Here is a 21862-nt window from a genome sequence, read left to right as displayed (position 1 = left end):
CAATTTGTTGGTCACTTCCTCAAGCTATATAACAATCTTTTTTCAACCAGTTGATACGCAAGTTGACTGGGAAAATTATTACACAAGTCTTAACGCGCGCCGTCTCTTTAAAGAAAATGTTTTTAATTTTACTTTTTTATATCAACTCTTAAAAATAATAATTAAAATAAAAATGAGATAATCTTTTTAATTGTCTAACGATGAATCTGATATTAGTCATTTAATTCATCTCTAATTATACATGGTGCTCCCCTGACACCTAACAATGATGTCCATGCATAATGATCTCATTGGTCCTTTTTTACCACGTGATTGTGTGGATTCAATCTTGTCTCTTAGTAAATGGTATGGGTTGCATAGTTGTGTGTGACTTACATGCATGTTATATCGTGGTATTTATCTGACCCTGTCATCACATCTTCAGAGTTTGATCCCATACAATACTCACTATCGCTTCAATTTTTCGATCATGAGAGTCGGGCCATGGTTTCAACTCCCCATGCCCAAGAGTCAGTCTCCTTAAGGTGAGTGAGCCGTATGAGAATGTTGTCTCGGCTGTACACAATTCTCTAAGCATTAAGTCTTATTATGGTGTGAATCCTAAAGAGTGTGGTCCCGATCGATAGGAAAAGTCCGTAAGCATTGAATCTTATGTGACATAAATATATAATTTTAGTTTTTCATCAAAATCAATATCTTGAGATAATTAATTAATCATCCTGTGTGTTGTACAAATTGAAACAAAAATTAAAATAATAGACCATAAACGCCTGAATTTATAAGTGAATATACACAATAGAGTTACCCTATTCTATTTAAAAATCATATATCAAAGACCTTAAAATTATTTCCCACAACGAGAAATATTCTCAAAGTTTCCCACTGTATCCCGAGTCTTAGTATCAGGTCAAAGTCGGACCAATACGTATATAACTTGATTGCATGACTACTCACTTCTTGTTGATTCTCAGCGGTTGACTAGTTATACTAAAGTGTGGAAATGCCGAACACTTTATTTTCTTGGAATTTGACTTTCGAGCATCGCTTCTTCTGATAATATACAGATCGATCAAATGTGAAACTGTGAATAACACTTTCGTGCACCTTGTTGGTCCTGAACCACTCAAGACTTCTAAACCCTAAAGTCTTAACAATTGCTAAAAAAATTAATGTGTTTAATACTATATTCTTATTTGAATAGATTTAACTAGTTATTGAATAACTTTCACGCATAATAAATATTAATTTTTACAGCAATTAGTATATTTTAATAGACACCCTTATATATATTTGACTTTTATTTTCTTAATTAATAATTATTATAGACAACAAAAGTTGCTTTCGAATATTAATGTAATTAGATATTCAAAACATTAATTTAAAACTATCAATTAAGCTAAAATAATTATGTATTTCAATTCTGGTTAATCTTGTGGTGCCCATTTATTTATCTAAGATTAAAACCATTGGTTGAGATAGTCAGCGTTTTCGTCTCCGCACCAATTATTTTGAAAATCCCACACGTCAAAAGTGATCAAACAAGGAACATCCAATCTGAAAAAGCTATTACATGTAACAAGAAAACTATTTGGTTGACTACTAAATGTTATTTATATATTCTAATTCTAAACAGTATTTGGAAAAAAATGGTCGAAGTTAGAAAGTGTGTAATTCATAAACTGTTGACGTGAAGTGCGGCCATAGAGGGACACGAGATTTCGATGGCGTAGTAGAGCATGGGATCAAGCTATTTTTCATGGAACGAAGAAAGTGGCTTTTTACTGAGAGTTATAAAGCCTATCTAGCAAACACCCTCACATTCTGTTTCAGTTAAAAGTCGGTATCTTTAAACTTTTGTTTCACTATTTCCTTCCCCTAGAGGGAAAAACAAAACAAATAGCTGCTACCCCTTATTTCTTTCTATTTTACAAGAAAAAAGGAGTAAAATACAGTGAGGGAGGGAGGAGTGAGAACTGGAAAAACATGCTATAGCAGACAGCAAGTGTGAAAGTGAGATGGACATACATGATACAACCTAAGCAAGAGACCAATTTCCGCAAACGAAGTGACAATGGGTTTCATAATCAAATCTCCTTGGATTTGGACAAGGAAAAATTGAATTGAGGAAACAAACAAACACTTTGTGGTGGGGACCACGGCAAATTGTGTGCAAGAAACAAGCAGATTTGGAGTTGGAGGTGAAATAATCAGTATTATTTTGTTGCTTCCGACAAAAGAAAATTGGTATTTGAAGTTCTTTAAGCAATGTGTTTATAACTGTTATGATGTGTGAATAAATAAAGAAATGTTATGTTAGTATGGGAATTGGTGAATTGAAAGGGAGAGGTGTTGGAGGGGTTTGCATTTGTTTCTGGGATGGCATGATGCCTTCTTGTTTGTTTGGCAGCTTTAATTTGCAGTTACAGACCTCACTTGACCAACCTTTCCTTCTTTTCTCTCCAGGCATAGCAATGGACTGTGGGGTCTTGTTTATCCCACCTTTGTCTCCACTTCTTAGTTTTTCCTCGCCGGGCTCCTGTCTTCAAAATTTAAGTCGGTGTAAATTTATCTCCATCCTTATTCTTGATGGGGTTAGATTTTCCCAGTCATGTCCCATTCCGGACGTGTTTATAAATTTTTTTTAAAAAATATAATTTTAAATAATAATTATAATATATTTTTAAATTATATATATGATAACATAAAATTTAATTTAATAGTTTTATATTTTAGTGTTATATATATATATATATATATATATATATATATATATATAATATTTTATAAATTAATTATTACCGGGGACAAGGCATGAGTTCAAGCCGAATATTAATCATTTCATTTCGATTTCAAATTTCACTTTTGACGGAAAAAATCCGACCCCAACCTCATAGTTATTTAATAAAAAATTATTATTCATATATTTTTTAAAATAATTTATCGTAGAAATAATTTTTTTAAATCAAATGTGATTATTATTTTGAGAAATCCATTAGAACCGGTCTGTTAGTAAGGTTACAATAAATATTCATCCATCAATGTAATTCAGATGCTAACAAAACTTTGAATTTGTAAGAAAAAATTAAGTTTGACTTAATACATTTTTTGAAAGAGATGATAATCTTTAAGTATTATTAAAGCTTTTGACTTATGATTAATCGGATAACTCCTATCTAAAGAGTCAACACTTGTAAGTATATGTCAGGATTTTATTAAGAAACTAAATATTCTATTTACAGTAATTATAAAAAAATATTACTCATCCATTCATTCAGGTTATATTTAATAAATTATTTTAGTTCATTTTTATTTTTTATTAGACAAAAAAATTATTTGACAACTCAATAATCAAGTTTTTTAAAAAAATTATCGTCAGTTGACATTTGGGTGTTTATAAATTATTTTCATATTAATTAAGGAAAATTATAAGTGTCCACTTCCATTTTTAGGGTGGATTGTAATGGAGAGAGAAGAGATAAAGGAAAGTAAAATACATAAATAAACAAAAAAAATGGGTCCATCTTGTTTTTTTTAATCGAAAAAAATGATTTTGAAAAAACATAAAATTTCCTTATTAAAAATTAAAAAAAATTATTTTTTTAGAAAAAATAACACATTAAAAATATTTATTTAAAAAATATTAGTAAAGTTTAACAAACGGATCAATAATATATATAATATGTGATGCAATAGAAAAGACAAAGAGAAATAAAAAAAAAAATAGTCATAACAGAATGAAATATATGAATATCATTATCAATTAATTATTAATGTATTTAATAACTTTATTTATTACCAAATAATTGTTGGATTAGCTGTCATGCGTTTTTTCTGCACAATAATTTATCTCCTCACTGGGTTACCTTTGCCTTTGGGTTTTGTTTTTTTAGTCATCCGCATCCTGTCTTCGTCTTCATCGACAATTAATTTTTTTTGTCAGCACAATACGTCCAAACACTAACTTACTATAACTCTATATAAGGGATAGTTTTCAAAAAATAAGCTTCTATAATTAAAGTATACGTGTTTAATGGAGATTTTTTTAATTACGTTATAAATTTATATTTCACCTGTACATGTATTGTACGAGAGACTAGCAATTGTTATTTTTATGTAAAAATCTTCAACGAGACGTGATTAAAAAAAAGTATGTTGTTAACGGAGATGGTAAAGTAGTTAACTTTTTATTACATTGTCTTGTTTTCTTTATTAAAATACATAATTTTCAAAATGATTAAAATAAATTTAATGTGTTTGTTATTTAAAGGTATTATTTTTGGTTATCAACTTGTACTTATAAGTTATGAGCGATGAAACATATTAATTGCTCCTTAATTTCAAGTTAACTAGTTGATCCGATGAAATTAGAAGATGAATATTATGTGCTTTTTCAATAAACAACAATCATCATTGTTATATAACTGTTATTATTATTCAATCACCGAATTCATTCTCTATCATCTTTCAAGATTTTTTTTCCTTAAAATAACAATCTAAATTTAGAGATAATTATGCCCAACAGCCACAAAATCTATACAACTTTGTGACCATAGTGAAGCCCAATATTTTTTAAAATACATAATTTTCAAAATGATTAAAATAAATTTAATGTGTTTGTCATTTGAAGATGCTATTTTTTGTTATCAACATGTACTTATAAGTTATGAAGGGTGAAACATATTAATCGCTCTTCAATTTCAAGTTAACTAGTTGATCCGGCAAAATTAGAAGATGAATATTATCAATTATGTGCTTCTATTCTTTTGTGTATCATACCCACAAGCTTTCAATAAACAACAATCATCATTGCTATATAATTGTTATTATTATTCAATCGTGGAATTCATTCTCTATCATCTTTTAAGATTTTCCCCCCTTAAAATAACTAAATCTAACTCTAGAGATAATTATGCCCAAGAGCCACAAAATATATACAACTTTGTACCATAGTGAAGCTCAATATTTTTTTAAAAAAAATATTACATGATTTCGTTTTGGGTTAATTATTTATCTTTTTATTCTATAAACTTTTTTAAGATTTTTGTTTTTAATCTCTAAATGGTTGGCTTTATGTTTAGTCTTTAATTTGTTTTTTTCTTACTTTTTTTCCATTCATTTAGAGATTAAAAGAAAGGTTAAAAAGGGTTAAGAGACTTAAAAATAAGAATGAAAAAAAGTTAAGGGACTAAAAATAATTTTATTAAAAAATTTAAGGATTAAAAAGATAATAAGTCCTCTTGCATTTTCTATTTTTCTCTTGAGTATTACATGTTCTCTTTGAAACTAATCTGTTATATATATAAATCAAAAGTAATATTACATTACAGCATTATATTTTAAATAAATTTATAAATATTTTAAATATTACATATGTAATATATATATATATATATATTATAAAATAAACTGTAAATATTTTTTTAAGCTTACTATATTAGTGATGTGAAGTATCTATTGATTTGATGACTAGTTTAATTAAAAATTTGACTTAATATATCAATGAATTTAGACATTAACATAATTTTAAATAAAAAAATAAACAACTACTTAAAGTTTTTCTTATTTGAGACCAGGAATTTGAACCAAATTTATTTATTTTTTGTTTAAAAATATAAAAATATATATTTTCTCAAAGGCAATATAGTAGAATAAATCATGAAAAATATATGGTATTGACTCATTCTATGCAATTTCTTTTTTATTATATAAAATATTAAAAACATTTTTTCTCTAAAGCAATGTTGTAGCAATAAATAATAAAAAAATGTGTATTGACTAAATCTATGCAATTTCTTCTTTATTACATAAAAGATTAAAGATTAAAAACACCTTTTTTTCTCCAAGGTAATTTTGTAGTTATAAATATTAAAAGTAGTATTGAGCAAATCTCTACAATTTCTCTAACACCTTTCTTACTCCAAGGCAATATTATAGCAACCAGTCATTAAAAAATTTGTATTGACAAAATCTCTACAATCTCTCTTGGTTTTAAATAAATAGGTTGATTAGTATTTTTCTCAAATTTATTACTTTGATTTGAATTAGAACCTTTAATATTTTTTTAGTTTAATTTGATCATTTGATTTTTTTTATAAAAAATCCTAAATCCTTTTAGTCCTTATGTTTATTTTGTCTAACACTCTTAAGTTTGGATTCTATGTGGCTATTGTATAGGAGAACCATTTCATTAACCTCGTCTATCTATTAGTGAACACAAACAAAATGGACAACAAAAATAAAATCGAACCTTTTTTAAAAATTAGAATATCGAATTGAATAAAAAAATAGAGAATCAAATTGAATAAAAATAATAAATTACATAAAAAAACTAATTTAAGCTTTTAAATAATTGGCTTAAATAAATTTCTTGTCTTTATAATTTAGAATTTTTTTATTTTTTATCTTACATTTTTTTGTTTTAGTTATTGTAAAATGTATTTATTTTGTTTTTCAACTTTAAAGAGCTTTAAATAATGTTTTGAACATTTAAAAAAATATTTTGAATGGTGAAAAAACACTATCTAAAGAGCTTTAAAGATGAAAATCAAAATAAACATATTTTACAAGAAAAAAATACAAAAAAAAAAAATTAAATTACATATATGAAAAATGTATATAAGCTTAAATAATTTGATCTTATAGTTGTAAAATTTCTACCATTTATCTTCGTTTTAAATAATTTGACCTTTTATATTTGCGATATTATTCACACAATACAAAGATACATAGTTATCTTGTATATTATTGCTACAATGATCGAAAAAAAATCTCAAATTTCTCCACACAACAAAAAGATACATAGTTATCTTATATATTATTGCTCCAATCATGGAAAAAAATCTCAAAATTTTAAAACAACACAAAGATACATAGTTATCTTGTATATTATTGCTCCAATGATGGAAAAAAATCTCAAATTTCTTCACACAACACAAAGATACATAGTTATCTTGTATATTATTACTCCAATGATGAAAAAAAATCTCAAATTTCTTCACACAACACAAAGATACATAGTTATCTTGTATATTACTACTCCAATGATGGAAAAAAATATCAAATTTCCAATTTTGTTGACAAAATAAAATTTCCAATTGATTATTGATACACATGTAATTTATTTATAAAGTCTCATATGTATAAATAATACACAACATATAGTGTTATTCTTTGCCTAAACAAATTCAAGAATCGAACATTGCATTTGTGTTATCTAAAATGACTAATTCAATCATCAAGATTCTCAACATAATTTTATTCCTTGCCCTCGTTTCGAAAGGTAAAATTTGCTCCTAGTGTTACTTTTTTTTTCATATAAATTGTTGTTCATAACTTATCCCATGCATCATATTTTTAGGCTACAGCCAATGCTCGTTGCACGACATCCACATAAGTCAAAAACAAACAGGAGCTACAATACACGGAAAGAAAGAATGGAGTGTGACTATTGCGAATTGGTGTTCATGTTACCAATCGAATGTGATGTTAAACTGTAAAGGATTTCAATCTGTTGAACCAATAGACCCTCAATTTTTGAAAATTTCCGGTAATGTTTGTCTTGTTAGCAATGGTCAACCCCTCTTCAGAGGTGTCACCGTATTCAACTATGCTTGGGACAAACCATTTCCATTCATTCCCATTTCCTCAAAAATTACTTGTTAAAATGTACATTCAAAGGATCTTCTCTTGTAAACAAAGGTCAATGCTTATTTATAGGCATTATTATTCTTCAATAAGATCTTATTTACATTGAATTTACTTTTCAACCCTTTTGCATCTTTTTTTTATGTTACCTTCAAACATAATAACTCTCATTGATAGATCTTGCTTTAAATGAAAACTCAGGCCTTACAAAATGAAAAATAATCTAAGGCTACCAACTCAACAATTGAACCATCAAAATACATAAATGATTATTTTAAAATCAGATGAAAATTCCAAAAAGTTAAATTGGTCTCTTGTCATTGTTACCTATTCATTAACAATGTTTTTTTTTTTTACGCCTCCAACCCAATCTAAAGTCAAATTATGTTCTACACAAGTATTAACATCATAATCAATACTCTTTTTGTGTTATAATTTTTGTTTAATTATATTATTGGTGCATAGTGTTTACCAATTTTATTTATAACTAATTTTAATACAAAAAAGAATTAATTAATTACTTTTAGTGAATTCTCAAATTTAAATTTTATGAATGAAGAAAAAATTAATCAAAAGACAGGACCATATATAGTGTAAGGCCAGTTAAGGTCATGTCCATAGGCCGCATTCATGTCGAATAGTTATTATTCTTTATTATAATCTATTTTTGGAATTAGGATTGCAGATTGCTTCAAAAAAAAAAAAATTACGCGCAAATTATTATTATGATCATATATAGTGATTATAACGGGCAGTCGCGTATAGCATTGCATACTTGATTAGTGTATTAATCTCTCTTGAAAAAGATCAAATATTAATATTTAATATATATTACAATAGACAGAGAATATTACCTTTGATAATGATATTTGGTCTGGTAGATCATTTTATTTTTGAAAAACACACTAAACAACCTTTTCATTATTAAACCAAAAGTAAACAAATCATGAACAAATAAGAAATACAAAATTTTGAACAAATTTTAGTTTATATGTTCATTTTATTATTTTACCCCCTCAACTAAAACTAAAATCACATAATGTTGTAACCACCCACTAACCATTATCTACTCTTTTTATTTATGTAATTATATTAACAATTAATATTTAATATTGAAATCAGATTTATTTATTTATTTATTTAAAAAAAACACAGCTTTGAAACTTGATTTAAAAGTTGTGTTTATAAAGTTCTTAAAATTATTTTTTTTTTGTTAAAAAAATTATTTATTTTCTAAAATATAATTTTATTTGTATTGTTTCGTTATTTTCTCACTCTTAGATTTGTGTGTATTAACTACTAATTAATTTGCATAATTTGATAGTTATAAATTTAATTTTATTTCCTTTTTGTATCTCTTTTATTTTTTCTTTATCATAAAAACTATTACAAGTAGAAGTAACAGCATGACATGTTTACTCTATAATGCTGTTCATCTGCAGATATAGTTAAATTGAAGAATTTTTGTAGGTAGACTATAGAGCAATAAAGTGTTACAGTGAAACAAATTCTATTGTCATGATGCCAGTAATTAACATAAAGCAGCCAAGTTAGCAGTCAGCAAACTCACTAATCCGGTCTAACGCTATAAGAACAACTAACAAGGAATTGTAGCAATCAAATGGAATAAGAGGTAACTTATGAAAAATTTATGCCAAGGGTACCTTGAGTACAGTTGAACGTTTTATCCTTGTCAAGCCACGGAGATTATAGCACTCATAACAATCATTAGATAATACTACTTCAAGAACAATCTCAGCAGACACAAACGATAGAATGCCTCTGGTATCGCGCAGGATGAGTAGAAGGAAAGAAAACAAGGGGAAGCAGAACAAATCAACCGGAGCCATCCCAATTTCCCAATTTTCCGAGGAACAAGTAATGAACTCTCTTAACAACAACTTGACTAGGGAAATGAGCGTGGGAGACTTGGAGAAAAAAAGAGGTAGATACAAATCGTTATCCCAGTAGTGATGCATGACCCACCGTGTTTTCCATTCAAATTCTCCTATGGACGATACAGCATATTGCCACAAGGACAGGACGGGAGTTAACAAGAATACCTTCATTGCCCTTAAAGGTGGAAATTTTGGTCAGACAACCATTTGAAGCTCAACAGATAAAGATGGTAAGATTTCCTTCATGTCCATACAATTCAAGTAATGCTTAATGGTGTTAATCAATGTACCCAAAGTCACAAGGATATTGGCCCATCTATTAAGGGTGCTTAAAGGTACCAATAATTCATGTAACAAACCAATTTAAACATGTTTTTATTATTATAAATATAGAAAAATTTGTGTAATAGTTTCTCATTTTTAAAATGTCGATTTATGCTCTCTCATTTCAGACATGTCACAATTGAACCATTTTTGTCTAACAAAAATGTGATTGTTAAATGATTAGAGTTAACAATGATTCCATTTTTGCCCGTAAAGAATTGCCACCACAAAACGTCATTTATGATTACAAAATGCAACGATTTTTAACATTTACCAGTTTGCTTACACTCTGACTCAACTTGCTCTCTACCGTCAGATTCTCTTAAAAAAGTAGGAAATGAAAACCCTTATTCATGTCAATAACTTCGTTTGAAATTGTTGGTCGTATTTTTGTACCGGTGTTTCTAATATTCACATGTCATACCCTCACTTCAACTCTTTGCTTGACTACAATGGGCCGTATAATTTAATCATACCCTTCACAATTAAACAAGCGAATGCGACGATAATATACTGTGACTCAACTAATAATGAGGTGAAAGTTGATATAGTAAAAACTAAAAACGGATTATCAACAATTAATAATAGACTAAATGATTAACCACTGATATTAGGCGTAGTACATTTACTTTCCCATTTATCAGTGACAGTGTTTGGGGAAGTAGGCTTTATATTCTTCAACAATCCAACTTCTTCCCACTCAGGTGAGGCTGGTGGTGGTGAATGTGCACAACTATGTGAAACTGCAACACCATCAACATCACCCTCATCTCGAACCTTTCCCTCATCCTTCCCACTCTCAATTCTCCTCAGTTCATGTAACACTTCATACATAGAAGGTCTCAAGTCCTTTTCCCTTTGCAAACACTGAAAAGCCAACCCTGCCACTGAAACTATCATCCCCATAACCCTACAATCTGAATCAAAACCAAGAGAAGGATCAACCAACTCACTAACTGCACTTTCTTGAATCTTCCTTACGGCTAGATTTGACAAGTTAATCTCATCCCTGCTCCTGTTCATATCAACAGCGGGCTTGGATGATATTAGCTCAATAAGCACAACCCCAAAACTATACACATCACTCTTACTAGTAAGCTGATAGCAATTGTAATATTCAGGGTCAAGGTAACCTGGGGACCCTTGTGGAGCTGTGGAGACATGTGTGACATCGTTGGGGACGTCTCTTGAAAGTCCAAAATCTGCTACCTTAACACAAAAGTTGTTGTCGAGGAGAATATTGTTTGTTTTCACGTCACGGTGAATGATGTCAGAGGCGTGGAGATAAGCCAATGCACTAGCAGTCTCTACGGCAATTTTCATTCGTGTAGACCATGGTAGGGAGCCAGGCTTCGCTAATCCACCATGGAGATGACACGCTACAGTGCCGTTTGAAATGTATTCATACACAAGTAGGAGTTCACGGCTGTGCCGTGAAGTGCAGCCGTAGAGTGACACAAGATTTTTGTGACGCAAACGTGTGAGGATCTTAACTTCGTTTATGAACTGTTCTACTCGCTTCCAGTTGTGCTCGTATAAGCGCTTCACGGCAACTTCACGTCCATCTGGGAGTTTCCCTGTGTTTTAATTTAAATATCTCAGTTATACAGCAAAAATAAGACAAGAAATTATTATATAGTTCAGGACTATCACATTCATCATTCCAATTAATCTCTACATGTTCATTGTTCTGTCCAATCTCTATGATATTTAACTGAGTTTTTTCAATTTTGAGAAAGAAGTGATAAGACTCTTCTATGCGTGTTATAGAGATTGACCAGGACCACAGACACATAGTAGTTCCGGACCCTGGATACTTGGAGATTGACTAGGACCAATGAGCATGTAGTAGTTCCAAACCATACAAGGAGAGTAATGTTGTGTGTCAAGTAGGGTTTGATTAAGTATCCTACCATAGTAGACAGTACCGAAGCCTCCGTCTCCAAGTTCTTTGGTGTGATCGAAATTGTTCGTCGCTTCTTTAAGCTGCTCGTACAAGAAGAGTGGAACTCCAAAGTACTCGCTACTACTTTCTCCATGAGGATTTGAGGAGGAATCAGAATAAGAATCTCTTGACTCCAATTGTCCGCCTGAGGTACCATATTTTCGTTTGTATTGTAGAAAGAGAAACAGCAACCCAATTGCCAACATGCTTGGGATTCCAATACCTAAACCTGTGCAAACGGGCCAAGAGAAAATATCAATTGAAGATACCGTGAGAAATAACAGAGTGCGTGACTGCTGCTACTTTTCTGATAGATAGCAATGAGCATTGATAGAGACATAGAGTTATACAAATTTTTTAAATAAGTTCTCATGTTTTTTGAGGGGGAAATAAGGGAATTAAAAGAAAAGAAATCAGCAGACCCTCTGAGTTCAACACACAAATGAACTTTCGCACTGAGGATCAGTGATTTTGAAGTCATATGTTGAAAAGGAATATCAAGTTATGTAAACAGTACATTACCTATACCCAGTTTGGCCTTCAAACTCAACCCTTTCTTTATAACTGCTGCAATTAGAAGAAACAATTTAGCAAATAACACAGATTTGAAGCGTGACGATAAAGTTAAGCAGAGAAAAATATGGCATGCTAATTGTGACTGTTGCACCAATAATATTAGACATTAGACAATCAATCAGAGCAACTCAGACCTTGCCGTCTAAGTGTAGTAAACTGTACATTTGAAATTTTAAGACAAGAAGAGAACTTAGATTAGGCACATCATCAATGTCACTTTTCTTGACCTATTTTGAATATTTTATTCTGTTTATGATGTAGGAGAAGGAACTGGGCTTGGGACATTTACAGAAAAGTAGACAATGTTTCACAAATTGTGAAGGAAACATTTAAGAACCTAAAATGGGAAAAGCAGATAAAAGCAACAAGGATTAGTGCATTGCATTCGTGGGTGCTTCTGTTTTCAGGGTTTTTGTTGTTTTATACCATTGGCACAACAAAATTTCTCTGTGCTGTCAAGTTTGCACTGCCCTCCATGGCGATAGTTGCAATCTGCACATTCATCAGTTAAGTCTACTCGAATGATGATATCTGCAGTTACAAAGGTAAATGGGTTTATAGCGTCAGGCACGTCTTTAATTGGAAGCTGGACCTCTGTACATGCCACCAAAGAACTCCGAGACACATCATCAGCCGTGATGATGTGCTTGTAGTAGAGATCGTAGTCGGGGCATTTTGTATAATTAAGCATGCCCGTGGGAGGGCTGACATGGAGGCTGCGGTTGCACCTGAACAGAGTTGTGTGGTATTGGATACGTAAAGCAGCAAAGTGAAAGAAGGGAGGAATAGTATAATTGTATCTGAAAGCTTCACAACTTTCGTTCTGCAGAAGGTCATAGAGATGTTTGTCTCTAATTTGAAAAGTTATGATAGAACTGTTCCGAAGCTGAGCTACGAGTACAACCCGAAACCATTCTCCATTATTCTGTAATTGGATCATTTTGAACTTGAGTGGATCTTCACAATTCCGTATGGGTAAAAAGCCACAGTCGGGGCGTTCTGTTGTAGTAAAGGGGAAACTGATATTGCCAAGATCTCCACAAGAAAGCAGAGGTGGACAAGCCGCCGCCAATAGAAGTGGCATAAGGTGACAAAACAAAAGCAATGATACAAATTCATAAACTCCACACATCCTTCCTCAGTCACCCAGTACGTCTATGATCTAAAAGCAAACAGAATTCAACTAGGATTTGATTCTCTGAACTGTAAATTAAGCTCAAGTTTGTCTGACTTGTTTTTATACTCCTCCCAGTTGAATTAGAAGATGACTACGGAAGATGAAAGAGGGAGTGGGAAACCAAGAAATACACACATATCTGGCCCTAAGAGAAAGTGAGACCAATTCTTTCTAACGCCTTTTGAAACAAGCACAAAGACTTGACTTGTTTGATCACTCCTTATAATCTCTGAACTGACTCTGCTTCAAAACTTCCCTTCCGCATCCGAATCTAGTCTTGGTCTAGGAGGCTTGTTAAACCGTGTATCAGACGCATATCAGATTTAAAAACACTTGTTTGCACAGTAATGAATTTTTAAGAAAGATATCACAGGGGAAGGGTCCCGAGTCCACAAGAGTTTGGAAATGCAGTGGGCCTCTGAGGTTGAAATACTTAAAAAGAGGCAGAAAAAAAGAGTACCGAATGACGTTGAAAGAGTGTGGGAAATAATAAGGCAATTAGACAACGTTAACGAATGGTGATGTCGTTTTAAGCGGTTAGGTTCACACTTCACTTCAACGTGACCAGTCAACGAGGCCAGATAGAAAACGCGTTCAGTGTCATAATCAGTGGCTTCAAATTTCTGGGCCTCATTTCTCAGTTTTCTAGTACTCTCTCTGTCTCTGTGTGAACTTGTGAAACTAAACGTCTGCCTAAAAACAACTTCTCGAGTGTGATAAAACAGGAAATATTATTATATGACCGATGAATATTATAGTCTAGATTGATTTCTACATTTTTTCTAAATAATAGTATATAGAAAATTTAAGTTTTTTACTAAAACAAATACAATGATAATGTGATGATATTTTTTTGCTATGAAAATATGATGATATCAAAGTATCAAACTATATAATAATTTCACCATTGTACCCTCCGGATCGGATTACGATCCCATCTCATAACTTATCACTACGCACTGTATATTTGAGGTTCCAGAACTTTGATTCTCCATATCAAATTATGACCCGATCCCATAATTTAATCTCTACGCACTTTAAACCTCAAAGGTTGTGTACCATATAATATAACAAAGATGGAAGTCAATCATGAGTGATTAATGTACTTATTAGTAATCAGTAAATAAGGGTGGAAGTTCTGTATCAACATTTATTAGTTGGTAGCAGGGGTTATACATGTATTATGGCTGATTCATGCTTCATTATTAGCTTTGTTTTATGGGTTTAGTATTTTGTCCAATCGCATGGGACTGATATTGCTATGTATTTGTTTTGGTCTTGGTTACAGCTTGTAGCCTGGACAGTTTTAATGTTATTGAATCTTTTGTCTTTTAAAAAAAAAAATCGAATACTTGCCCAATTTTAGTTCTTTAGCAACTTTTTAATAAAATATAGTCTCTCAAACTTTAATGATGACAATAAATCATGGGTTTTGTTTAAAAATAAGTTTCATATTTAAGCAAAAAATGACCAAAAGAGAATCGGTGTAAGGAAGTAGAATTGGATTAGCAACCTTTCAATGTAAGGGTGCTATTAAAAAATCAAGATGAAGAAAGCTTAACTCTAATTGAAAAGAGACTGGAAAATAAGGATCAGGGAAATGGAGCCGGGAAAGTTTAAGTAGAGGAACAGGTTCATGTTGAGTCTTCCATGGGAAAACTTGGGAATTCATAATTAAAGGCAAAGGAAGTTATTCCCGTTCAACCTTACGACTAAGAATTGGCATTACTCCATTGCGTATTTATATGTATATATTATCTACAAAACTCTGCCTAAAGTGACCATGTTAGATTTGAACTCATAAATCATAATGATAAAAGTTCGATTAAAGTTGGAATCAATTTCTACAGCGATCAACAATTAATAAGTGAGTACCACGAGTAAGTGTTGTTATGGAACCCTTAAATATACTTTTATAGTAAATACTTAATTTAAATCTTACAGAAAAAGTTAGCAAATAATTTCTCAAGATTATGAATATGGTTCATTTATTTATACTCCGTATAGACTAAAACTGAAGTCTCTCATACTTATACTTATAATTTGAAAGACTAAATAGTTTGTTTTTTAAGAATCAAAGTCTTTTAAATATTTATTTTCAGAGAATAATTTGGATACTCACTCTTTAACACATCTCAAAAAAGCATTTATTCATCTAACGGATTCAGATCTCAACAATAGTAGCACTCAAGGTAAGTATCATCTCCCCCATCCATATTGGTAGCATATAAAATACCATAAGAAACACGTCACTTTCAATATTATATGCCCTACATCCAAACATATTAGACCGTGGGAAAAAATTAAGGTATAGTACCATTGAATTCTTCAACTTCAGACCTAATTTCGAAGCAGGGCTCCTTTCTAAAAATTAAAGTAATGTTTTTTTTTTAGTGAAAATTAAAGTAATATTGATCGCCGATTTGTTGTGATAGCCTTCACAGAATAATTACGTGAACGAGTAGTGTTTGATAAAATGTGTGTTAGATCTGTTCCGCCACTAAGTAAAACGGGTTGCAATCACACACAAAAAAAAAGAAAGTAAAACGGGTTGATGGATCATACTTCTTAACAAAAAAAAATTGCTAATAGGAATATTTAACTATGAATTTAACCATTTAGATTTCAATTAAATAAAACTTATAAAAGCACTCAAGGATAAAAAGTATGCAAAATCCTTTATGGTTGGGAAGAGGGAGCGGCAAGTTTTTATAAAATATGGTTCGAGTATCATAGAATATAATTAAATAAGTTTCTATCTCCTAGCGGGAGAAGGCACTTTGTTGTTGTTGTATAATTGAATAAGTTACCTTCAATCAAAGACTATATTCTAATTTAGACTGGAAGACTTTGTGGAAACTTCCTATTTTTTCAATATAAAAAACTTCTCTTCTATACCAATAGCTGACAGAAAAGCTTATTTTAGCATGAGATTTTATTAACAGAACACTTCCAATAAATCCTATTGAATATTACATTCATACTAGTCACTAGATACTTTAAATTGATCCTTTAAGATTATATGAGATGTTAATTAAGTTGATCCTTCAAGATTTTAGGCATTATTTTGTCTTTCAATATTTAAACAAACTCCAATTTAATCTAGATTAAATTGATGCTTATTTTAGATTATGAAGGACCGACTTGATGTTTATAACCCCATGTATTCTTTTATGGACCACCTTGGACGTTTACTATATAGTCACGTTTTAAAAAAATAGATCAAGATAGCCTTAATTTATTTTTTTAATATGAGGATTAAGTGTAATCTATTTAATTGATATTGACTTTTTTTAAGATCTAATCTTCTTTAAAAAAAGAAATAACTCAAACATAAATTAAAAGTCTATTTAAAATTTGATTTTAGTAAAGTCTTTTAATAAACTAGTAGATCAATTTTGGAATAAACTAGGATATCTAATCTTTTATATAAGTCAATAGACTTAATTCAACAGGTATATATATATTTATGAATTTTTTTATAGCATTATTGGTCTAGATGTTGTGAAAATGTTACTTGAATTGTTGCAAACTTGTAGTTGGATAGTTTTTTTTTTTTTTTTGCTACAGGAAGTTGGATAGCTGTTTTTAAATTTAGTAAGGAACTTGGTCATTCATACTAAGGTCATTTTGAAAAGATTTTGCTAAAAAATGTGACTAAACATTTTTAGGGAAAAAAAACGAAATTCTTAAAAGGCAGTAACAAAGTCCAGCCTAATAGTGGCCCAACCAAGTAACTTCAGGCTTCAGCCCATTATTGTGAATTTTGCTAAAAATAGTAAACATGAAAAAAATGTGAGAAATTTTGACATAAGAATTGGGATTTGGGTAATCCATAGAAAGGTAAGAGGGAAAGTCCAAAATATGAAAATATCTTTTTCAGAGAACTAACAATTATAGTTTAAGTTAGTCTAAATTAGCTCTCTCTTTTTTTTTTTGCTGAGTTTACTAAATTAGCTCCTTGTCCTGTCCAGAATATGCACTAACATATATATATATATATATATATCTGTGTGTGTGTGTGTGACGCATACACTGATGTATATATATAATATGACGCATATACTGATGTAGTGATGCTAGAGCAACAAAGGAAAATAAAAAGAAGAGAAGGGGAAGGGAAAGTGAAACTTGAGAGAGAAAGGAAAATAAAAAAAATAAAAAAAAGAATGAGAGAGGGGAAGAGAAAAAATATAAAATTTAAATAAAATATTTAAAAGTATGATGCATACACGACTTATTAAGTTATCTAAGATCTCAAGAAATAAAATCTAATAATAAAGAAAAAAATAAAAAAAATCTTAAAAAATCTTTGATTTTATGTTTTGCGGGATTGTGAAATAAAAAAATAATTTAAGATTTTAAGATATACCACTAAAGTTATTTATCAAGCCAAATAAACTATATTACATGCTCTTTTCCCATTTAACGTCAGTATCAAATACAATTATATTTTTTCATGCAAAATCAAAAGTTAAAATGTTTAATCATCTTAATATCTATTGCGGTAATATAGTTTTCTCGGAAAGAGAAAACGAATTACAATAGAAAGTCCGGTTCACTGCCTTAAACTTTTTTTATTACTTCCAAAAATAGTTACGTAACTATTTTTTCTGTTTAATTATAGTTTAAAACTTGTTATTATATTTAGGCATCTTGTAAGTTTTTAAATAAAAGCTTACTGTCAACTGTCAATGATAATTAACAAATAAGTACAATTAATAAAAAAAATTAGAAATTATACCAGGCTCTATGACACTCATGCATTTTTTTCAACCAATTAAATTAGACTCTTTTAATATATTAAGCTTATTTGTTTATTTTTAAAAATATATATTTTAAAGACAAAAAATTACATGTTTGTTCAAAGTAGTTTTGAATTTTTTTTAAAAATAACATTTTTAGTTTTAAGAACTAAAATATTAAAACACTTCTAAGTTAATTTAATTTTCAACTTTCAGTTTTATTTTTATTAATTATACCCATCTTTTCCCCGCTTCCTCCTTTCCATCCTCTTCTATTTTAAAAAATATATGTATTTTACAAAATAAGTATAAGAAAACAAAAAAGATTATTGCTAATACTTAATACTACTTAATAGTGTATTTCTTTCTCTCTCAGAGGGTGATAGAATATCTCTATCTTTAGTATGTGTGTTCTTTCAACGAGAATTCATATTGAAGGATTGAAAAATACTTCCTCCATTTTTTTATTATAAGTTATTTTTATTAATTTACATATATTAAAAAATTGTAGAAATCAGTTAATAGTGTTTTTAATTAAAAAAAATGTTAAAATTATCCTTATTTAAAATTCACTAATTCTATCAATTTCTCTCTTCAACTTAATTATCTTTCTAATATCTCATTAATTTCAATATGCCAGTAACTATTTTATATATTCCACTATTATTGGAAAAGTATAAAACTAATATGTATAAATCTAATATTTCCTCAATCAATAAACATAAAAAAAGTATTTAATATTTTTTTCAAATAATTATAAATATTTAATGAAGTAAATTAAATATATTTTAGTTACTATCTTTAGAGTTCTCAGTAATATAACCCATAACAAAATATATGCATTGAAACGTAGACATAAGAGCCATCCATCCTAGATTGAAAAGTAGGAATTGAACATCGACCTAAATTATTGATAATGTATCAATCATGAAATTGAAAAAAAGAAAAAGAACAAGCAGTTGTTTGGAATATTCAAAATTCGTTTGAAGTCAACTAAATGATATAGGTGTGACTTTCTTATTTTAAAATTGTGCTAACATCAATTTAAATTTATAATAGTATTGTTATTCATTCACAATATTATTATTCTAATTAAAATTAAAAAAACTGAAATAGAAAAAGATTTTTGCTTCCCCGACCCCTTCATCTCATAAGTCATAGTATTAACAGGCTAAAATGGAAATTATGGTTTGACTAATTCGTTTGGTAGTTATTCTACCTCACCTATTTTTTTTTTTCACTCACATAACCATCATTCGAGACTGATTAGACCAATCCCCGTCCTTTCTTTTGCCAAACAAACTGAAGATACTTCTGTTTAGTGTTAACAGAACTTTGCTGTTGAGTTTTCTGTTATAGTATTGTATAGTCTTAAACTTTACTCTTTTTTTTAAACTGAAAACGAAGAAAACACACCAATTGCAACCATATAAACTAAATAGTTTTAAATTAATTAAGTCTTCTCTGGCAGCCTTTATATATACTAGTAATTTCCAATCAAAGCATCTAACCATGCAGCCATTGCAATTATGAAGTTTGAGTAAACGTTACATGTCTCCATACATTTTAATAACCTGGTCATTGTCTTTATTAGAAGTTTTGGTCATTAGAAAAAACTAACCTGGATCATCATCAGGACCACATTTGGCAGAATGAACTCTGTCAGTGCAGAAGCACCTGAAAGTGTACATGACGAAATCGAAGCCGCACCTCCCTCCAGTGTTGTGGCACACGCTGCAGTTACCGGCCTTCCACGTCAGCAAAAACCCTTTTGTCAACGCTTCTTCATTCCCTCCTATTATTCCATCTTCCACTATCGTATCCACAACCTCGCCCTGGCAATTCTTTGACACAAAACTTATATTTTTATCCTCTTTATACAATGCCAGAACTGAACTCGTTTCGTTAAAGCACCCAACTTTGTGCTCTTCCAGCCAAGGCAATGACCCACAGCCGTAGAACAATCTAATGTCTGTTTGATTCGGAGCAATATCGAACTCGCGGGTACTAGGAAGAGTGAGATTCTGAGTAAGAGGAAGAGGAAGACAACCTTTGGAATTGGTGGTGTTTGGTCGTGAAACTGAAAACGCGGTATTGGACACTCGAAGTGTCTGATTTTCGTAGATATTTGGTGAATGATGTATTGGGTATAGACAGATTAAGGATTGGAAAACCATTTGGGCCACAAGAGATGCCAAAACCGGGATTCCCACAAAAAGGTTCTTGTTTTCCTTGGATGTAAAAGGGATAACTTATACTTTGATTGTTGTTGGCGCAGGTTGTGGGTGGACATGCAAGAAATTTTGGGTCCACACCACAGGAGGTGTTTTTGGCAAGGAGATAGAAGATGATGATGTAGGAGAGAATCAGGGGAGAAGAGAGGGATCTGAGGATAAAGAAGATGTTCATTTTGGAGGGTTGTGGATAGAGAACATTGAAGAAGAGAGAATATGATATACCCAAAAGAAGATGCGGAGAGTGAGGTGAGGGTATGGCCGCCTACGGAATTGACAACTTGTCTCTGCCTCTTATCTTTGAATGGAACCCCGTGTAGGCAAGTTGAAAAGGTTGACCAAATTTGCTAACTTCTGACCACTTGTTTTATTTGGACATTAGAGAGCAAGAAAAATTAAATGGTTTTTAAGTTCAGAAATATCCTACTTGTTCTGCTAATCTTGATAACAAAACCCCCCTGTCATAAATTTATGAATAAGAATGGGTAACTTAGATCGGAATTAGTAGAATTTTATATGGTAATCTATGTTGACTTTTAATACAAAGTCTTATTACATAAATTTGAATTGAACAATAATATAAAAAAATGCATTTAAATCTTACGAGAAATTGTATATGCAACTTTTTTTATGATTTGTAAGAAAAGTATTATGAGAATTGAGAAAGATACAAGAGAGAAAGAGAAGTTCTGGATAAAATAGTAAAGAAAATAGTGTTATAAAAAGTATTAAGAATGTGTATGTGAAATTTTTTTTTTTATGAATTACCTATTATTACCTCTCGTTTGATGATCTCGTGCCTCATGTCTTATGTCCAGTAGATGTCCAGTAGAGTGTTGAGTAAAAGAAAGCATAATACTTTTGAAGTTGCATTATTTTTTGTTTTAATTTCCAAAAATGCCTGGTCTTTATTAACAATCATGTGACAAGAGAAATGGTGATCATTGTTTAGATCTGATTTGGCAATTTGTGAGTATCATTAGGGTTTATAGTAATAATTCACATAAATAATTTTTTTAGGGATAATTCTGTTTTAGTGACTGTTCGGGATTTTGTGTTCAGTAATTGTAATTTGTGGATCAAAATGAATGCTTTGAAGGATTAAGGAGATTCTTACTGTATTTAGCTTGAGTCATCGTGGGCCTGATCTAAAACAGACTAACATTTAAACAGCGCTTAGCCTCTTGACTGAAGAGAGTAACTAAATAAAAGAAAGGGAAATGAAATGATACAGCCGCTGTGAAGGGATTAAAGATTGCACTTCAAACTTGTGTCTCATGTTCGATGTGAACTATTTTGTTTTTCAACTTTTTTTTAAT

At 30.4% G+C, this 21862-nt stretch overlaps 1 protein-coding gene across 1 annotated transcript; it reads right to left on the bottom strand.

Annotated features, from left to right (window-relative positions):
- Positions 1–10463: 10463 nt before the first annotated feature.
- Positions 10464–20486, bottom strand: LOC100305407 (wall-associated kinase). Its single transcript, NM_001251810.1, has 6 exons — positions 20020–20486; positions 19931–19986; positions 14025–14270; positions 12814–13386; positions 11780–12040; positions 10464–11443 (listed from the first exon to the last, which is right to left on the bottom strand). The coding sequence occupies exons 1-6, from the start codon at positions 20484–20486 to the stop codon at positions 10464–10466; spliced, it is 2583 nt and encodes an 860-aa protein (NP_001238739.1).
- Positions 20487–21862: the final 1376 nt, after the last annotated feature.

The sequence above is a fragment of the Glycine max genome, chromosome 10, assembly GCF_000004515.6.
Source record: "Glycine max cultivar Williams 82 chromosome 10, Glycine_max_v4.0, whole genome shotgun sequence".
Classification (NCBI taxonomy): Eukaryota; Viridiplantae; Streptophyta; class Magnoliopsida; order Fabales; family Fabaceae; genus Glycine; species Glycine max.
This window is presented reverse-complemented; position numbering and strand designations above follow the sequence as displayed.

Coding starts and splice junctions, on each gene's coding strand:
- LOC100305407 (NM_001251810.1), bottom strand. CDS start 20,486: ATGGTTTTCCAATCCTTAATCTGTCTATACCCAATACATCATTCACCA. Junction 12,041..12,813: donor GAAATTTTGTTGTGCCAATG/GTATAAAACAAC, acceptor CCGTTTGCACAG/GTTTAGGTATTGGAATCCCA. Junction 11,444..11,779: donor CTTCGGTACTGTCTACTATG/GTAGGATACTTA, acceptor ATTAAAACACAG/GGAAACTCCCAGATGGACGT.